Source organism: Macrobrachium rosenbergii, chromosome 42, assembly GCF_040412425.1.
Source record: "Macrobrachium rosenbergii isolate ZJJX-2024 chromosome 42, ASM4041242v1, whole genome shotgun sequence".
In the NCBI taxonomy this organism is placed as follows: domain Eukaryota; kingdom Metazoa; phylum Arthropoda; class Malacostraca; order Decapoda; family Palaemonidae; genus Macrobrachium; species Macrobrachium rosenbergii.
The window spans coordinates 51,651,594-51,657,826 of NC_089782.1; the positions used below are offsets into that span (position 1 = coordinate 51,651,594).

Below are 6,233 nucleotides of genomic sequence, written 5' to 3' on the forward strand. Positions count from 1 at the left end.
TCGTGGCCATATGTACACCCAGATCGACGGGGTGGCGATGGGTTCTCCTCGAGTCCTCTTCGCCAATTTCTATATGGGAACTGTGGAGCAAAGGGTATTCGAAGATATACACCAACCAAGAATGTACTTGCTCTACATCGACGACACCTTCGTCAGCGCCAATTCGCAAGAGGAGATCGAAAACCTGAGGCGTGAATTCCACAACCATAGCTGCCTCAGTTTCACGATCGAGCAGAGCCAAAACCGCTGCCTCCCTTCCTTGACGTCTTTGTGGAACAGAGAGAGGCCTCTTTCTCTACGAGGGTCTACACGAAACGCATGAACCTGGGCATGTGTATGAACGGGCGAGCGAGTGCCCCGAGAGGTATAAGCGCTCCACCATCAGCGCCACGTCAGGAGGGCCATCTCACACTGCTCCTCCTGGAACGACACACACGGAGAAATAGAACGTGTAGCCCAGACCCTCGTCGACAATGGACACCCAAACCGGAATATAGAAGAGTCTATCAAGGCGAACATCGATAAATGGTACCGTCATGGAACCTCGCCCAGATGCCCCTGAACGCATAGAGCTCTTCTATAAAGGACAATTTCACCATAAATATAAAGAAGACGAACGCGCCCTCAAAAACATCATCGAAAATAATGTCAGCCCTGTTGACTCCAACAAGAATCTACATCTGGTTATTTATTATAAGAGCAAAAAGACGAGCAGCCTGGTTATGCGTAAAAACCCAGCCCCCCTCAGCAGGACCCCTTGAAGAAAACCAACGTGGTATACCGGTACTCATGCCCCGTCCGAGGATGCCTCGGTTCTTACATCGGTATGACCACCATACGTTTCTCCAAGAGGATTTCCCGCCACGCCCACGAGAGGGCTATCTTTAATCATGCCAGGACCGTCCATAACCAGAGAATAGAAAGAAAAAACATAATTACGAACATCGAAATAATTGACCACACTACCGACCACCGCCGCCTAAGCCTCTTGGAAGCATTGCACATTGGGAAGGAGAAACCAACCCTCAACATCACGCAGGAAATATTTCTCCTCCCCACGGCAGCCAGGAGACATGCACCGAGCGATCCCCATAGCGAACGTGCGAATCAAAATTCGGCATCGGAGGATCGAAATTCTTCCATTCATCCCCAGCACTACAACGCCGCTCGCACATCGGCCTGGGAAAATAGGCTCCGCCCGAGGGTACATGCCCCGGCAGCCAATCATAATTCAGCACCGATCAAGACCCCCCTATAAATACCAACCCGAGCACCTCGTTTCTTCAGACCTTCTGCAACTACATCCAGAGGATGACCAACGAGCTGGTCGAAACATGCCTACGGTACCTAATATAGAACCTGAATCCAGACGAACGATTTCTGATTGGATATTTTAATAAAAGACTTCCCATATTCCGCACACTATCCTTTTCCGACATGAATATCGGCCAGTTGCTGACTAACATCGCTGAGCCTGAAAAGCGAATCATAAGGAAGATAGAAAAGACACTATATAAGATAAACTCGCATAATACAGCCATCCTTTTTAATAATAATAATAATAATAATAATAATAATAATAATAATAAATTTTATTTCAGCTCAAGGCCATATACATGGAATATACATAATAGAGACAATAGCATACTCACAATCTAGATACATGAGATAACGATAAAAGATTATAATCGGCAATATCCACACAATTGCTGAAGAAGTAGAACAAATAGTATTCATAATAATGGCGATGACATTGATAATATTGAGAATATTAAAAATTATAACAATTAAGAAACAGATTGCAGAAAAATAATTCCCAGCTAGGGACCTTAGGTGGTTACAGAAGTCAGGTCCAGAAGGCTAAATACGAACATTCAAAACAGCAAAACTCTAAAATGATAATAAACACAGTAATAATAAAAAAAAGAAAATATTAATAACAATAATTGCAGAAATATGATAATAATAATAATAAAAATTCTGACAATGAAAGCGTTATTCAGAACCGGTGTCACCTTATTTCTTTCTTCCTCTAATAAAATTCTTCATTTTATGTCCACTTCTCACAAAAAACGAACCTATCCTTCTTTTAAGTGCAAATTTCATTGGGCTCAAGAACACAAGGCAGTGATTTTTCAACATTTTGTTGGTAAATACTCTAACAGTACTTTTGGAAATTTCATTCTAGTGCTAAATCGTTGTCATAATATTCTAAAAGGCCAACTAAAGCTGGAATCATTCACAGGAACTTTTATTTCCCCAAGAAATAAATGTGAAATCTAGAATAAAAATAGGATTCAAGAATCTAAAATGATACAACTGTTCAAGACCTAACTTCGATGAATGCATACGTTAACATATCAACTAGCTTTCAGTGTAGCCTTTACAAAAAATGGTTTCTTCTGTTATGGTGGGTTTTCGAGATATGAGCAGGTGTCTCCTTGGTAGGTCCTAGCGAACCGCTTCAGGTCTACGCCAATCTTCCTGAAGGCCTCGTCGCAAATCCCCTGGTAGGCCTGGTGCAGCTGCGGCTTGCGAGAGTAGACGAACCCCATGTCGGTCATGTAGCTGCCACCCAATTCCATGCAGGAGTAGAGGCAGGCGTAGTTGAAGAAGTCGGTGTCGAGGATGACCAGCGGCGATGGAATGGCTGTGAAATGAACGACAGAGAAATATCGCTGTCATTAACAAGTCTGGCCATAGTTCACAGCGTTACATACCCATGTGTTGATGCGTGCAATATATAATTCGCATGTACACTAGCAACATAGGCATTCACGATTAAGTAATTAAAAGGAGTGATAGGTTCGCGAAAAAGAACAGCAATACTATTCACAATAGATCGCCAAGCATCTGTATTTCATTTCACTTTTCCATTTCAATTGTTATTATAGTTCTTCAAAGCAATAAATCTACTGTCAGTTATGTCACTGGAACTTAGTGCATGGCAGTATTTATTCAGTATCATACTTCATGGCGAAATATTCACGCATGCAAAAGCGGAGATGGGAAATGAGGAGCAAAACAATCGTGCAAAAGGTCTCACAATGCTGTGCACTGATCTCCAGGCGTGGCTCCTCATGAGCCATGGGGTACAGTCGTCCCTCGGTCTTCATCTCGACTCCACTCCGACTCAGACCATTGGCAGCTGTGATAAAGCCCTCTCCGTCTGCAAACAGAATCAGTTTGATAAACGCTTTTTAGTTTTCCGGAAGAGAAAACTATTGGGATGGCTACGTGTCTGTCCGTCCGTACTTTTTCAGTCCGCTTTCAAACCTTAAAAACTACTGATGCTAGAGGGCTGCAAATTGGTATGTTGTTCATCCACCCTCCAATTATCAAACATACCAAATTGCAGCCCTCTAGCATCCGTAGTTTTTATTTTACTTCCGGTGACAATTAGCTATGGTCATGCGTCTGGCACTGCTATAGGTGCCAACAACACAGGCCACCACCGGGCTGTGGCTAAAAGTTTTAAGGACAGCGGCTGAGCGTTTCTTGGGCCGTGGCTGAAAGTTTCATACAACATTATACGCTGTACAAAAAACTCGATTGGGCCGAAGAAACTTTGGTGTACTTTACTTGTTGTCTACTATCAAGGAATATACTCTTATACTTTTATCTTATTTTGTCAACTTTATATATAAATGAATATCATATATATATATATATATATATATATATATATATATATATATATATATATATATATATATATATATATATATATATATATATATATATATATATATATATGCATAATATGCTAGACTTATAACAAATTATTATAGAGAATTACATTGTGTAAAACTGCACTGATTATGTTTCTAAATTTCAAGTGATATTTTACATTAAAGTAAAATAACAGAAGCAGAAAGCTCCCGCAAAACGGCGATAATTGTAGCAGAGCAGTTCTCACGTATTTACTATAAACTCACCCCAGTCGTATTTGATCTGGACACATTTGTCAATGGGCTGGAACTCCATAGGAGTGTTTGAATGTTGATACCAAACTCCTTCCATCTGAAAGAAATAAAAGGATAGGATAATAATTATATCCTCGAAAGGATCCATCATCCATATCTGAAAGGATTCGTCATCCATTCCTGGAAGGATCAGTCATCCACACCTGAAAGGTGCCTAAAGGATCGGTCGTCCATACCTGAAAGGATCCGCATCCGTTCACCCATATCTGAAAGGATCCGTCATCCCTACCTGGATCCGTCACCAGTACCTAAATACATCTGTCATCCATACCTAGAAGGATCCGTCATCCACATCTATCAGGATCCGTCATCCAGAGCTGGAAAGATCCGTCATCCATACCTGGAAAAGTCGCGGCTTTTGCAGGGCCCACAGCTGTTTCTCGTCGATTACAGGACAAGTTCCAGAAACCACATAATCCGGAATGTTGGGTTTTCGGAATGCGTTCCCTCCAGCCACAAGAAGGCAGGAGAGGAGCAGGTTGAGGAGGGCGTTCATCTTCCGATGCTTACTTGCAGACTGAGGGCGACCTTCGGAGTTTGTCTTATATATACAGTCTTCTTCATAGTAAGGAGGGGCGAGAATGCACAGGCCCCCACCTCCCTTTCAAAAAAAAAAAAAAAAAAAAAAATTCTTTTTACTAATACTCCTAATGCTATATATCTTATCACTCGAATGTGTTGTGCTTCTTTTTTATGATCAAAAGCGAATCCGCGAGGTGGTACCCTCTTCCCATCAGTATTCCATATTATCCTGACGTAACAACTAGAGTTACGTAAGGCGATGTTTCCTCATCTTCTGAGGGAAACAACTCGTAGCCTGCAAGAAAATACCTATATAGGTAATATGATATTGTCTCAGGATGTCTAGGTAAAAAGGCCGAGCTTTGTTTAAAATGGAAATCCTTTTCGTTTGAGATTTTGACTTAGAGTTTAGGAAAGGACAGAGATCGTCCTGGTGTTTCTAAGTTTATCAATGCATTCTATTTGCATCAAAGTAAAACCTTAATCAAAGAGAATGGTTCCGAAAAAAACAAAAAAAAACATAGGGTGAGAAGACTATCATGATATCAAGTCACTCTTGTCCATTGCTTGGTCCATCTTTGTGATTGCGTCCTTGGTAGTATTTGCTGCATTTAAAAAAATATATACTGAGAGTGATACTAGATTACGGTTTATCTGCAAATAATATATTTAAAAGGATATTACTTATTACCTTTAAGTAATAATATATACCTCATCGAGCGAACATAAGTACTTACAAAGTACCTGAGGCTGCACGCCCACCGCGCCAGCGATATAAAAGATAAATATAGGTCTCGGATGATGGGTAGAGTCATATGTAGTTAGATTTAGGAAATAATAATAATAATAATAATAATAATAATAATAAGCCGGTATATGAAAAATAATAATAATAATAGACGATCAAATAAAATAATAATACTGCCCTCAGAGAATAATAATAATAATAATAATAATAATAATAATAATAATAATAGCTGTAAAATTAGCAATAACATCAATAATGTTAAGATGTTAACTGAAATTGTGATGTAAACGATCATTAGGCGTCCAGGAATATCTAAATGGATTTTTTTCTGCATTCTCTTGATATCGTGCCTCTGAAATGAAGCGACCAGTCAGCCTTGAAACTGTCGAGATATTAATATAAAGTCTTCTAGCCAATCAATACTATCTGAAGTACGCTTAGATCACCACGGGTTTCGTGCTTTATCTGGCAGGATATATGAAGATGCTAGGTCCAACCCAAAAGTGATGTATAAATCACGAAAATTGTCCAAGCCTTAAATGTATCCAGTACTACCGGGTCTTGCTATAGAGCACCAATCTTTCTACAGTCTTAATAAGCACCGCTTCGACAATGTATATACGCAGACACAGTGTTAATCACTTATTTACCGAGGTCCAGTCGAGCAATTGTCTATTATGGCCTTCATAAAGTATAATTTTCATTACGTTCAACGAAATACAGTCCAGTAATCTCAAAGAAATACACACTAACGGACTTGAAAAATTCGGTAATTTCATGGAGGTGCAAATGAATAATATGAAATTCCAGTGACTTCAATGAAGTTCGGTTGAAGGGCTTCATTGAAAAACATTCCTGAGATTTCAGACAATAAATCTGAATGTCTCAGGTGAAATATATGACCATGACTTCAACTGGGTACAAATACTGGACTCTCCAGTACCAATGAAAATAACAAGCTGAGCATATGCAGCCCA

The 6,233-nt window shown here is 39.9% G+C and overlaps 1 protein-coding gene across 1 annotated transcript; it reads right to left on the reverse strand.

Annotated features, from left to right (window-relative positions):
* Window positions 1–1,993: 1,993 nt before the first annotated feature.
* Window positions 1,994–4,705, reverse strand: LOC136827703 (crustacyanin-C1 subunit-like). Its single transcript, XM_067085168.1, has 4 exons — window positions 4,327–4,705; window positions 3,939–4,023; window positions 3,047–3,169; window positions 1,994–2,650 (listed from the first exon to the last, which is right to left on the reverse strand). Exons 1-4 carry the CDS (start codon window positions 4,480–4,482, stop codon window positions 2,406–2,408), a joined length of 609 nt encoding a protein of 202 aa, XP_066941269.1. The 5' UTR covers window positions 4,483–4,705; the 3' UTR covers window positions 1,994–2,405.
* Between the last annotated feature and the right edge of the window lie 1,528 nt (window positions 4,706–6,233).

Excerpts from the sequence above, each read along its gene's own strand:
- LOC136827703 (XM_067085168.1), bottom strand. The coding sequence starts at position 4,482 with ATGAACGCCCTCCTCAACCTGCTCCTCTCCTGCCTTCTTGTGGCTGGA. Across the intron at positions 3,170-3,938 it reads CCAGATCAAATACGACTGGG|ACGGAGAGGGCTTTATCACA; the intron begins GTGAGTTTATAG and ends TTCTGTTTGCAG. Across the intron at positions 2,651-3,046 it reads GGAGATCAGTGCACAGCATT|CCATTCCATCGCCGCTGGTC; the intron begins GTGAGACCTTTT and ends TTCATTTCACAG.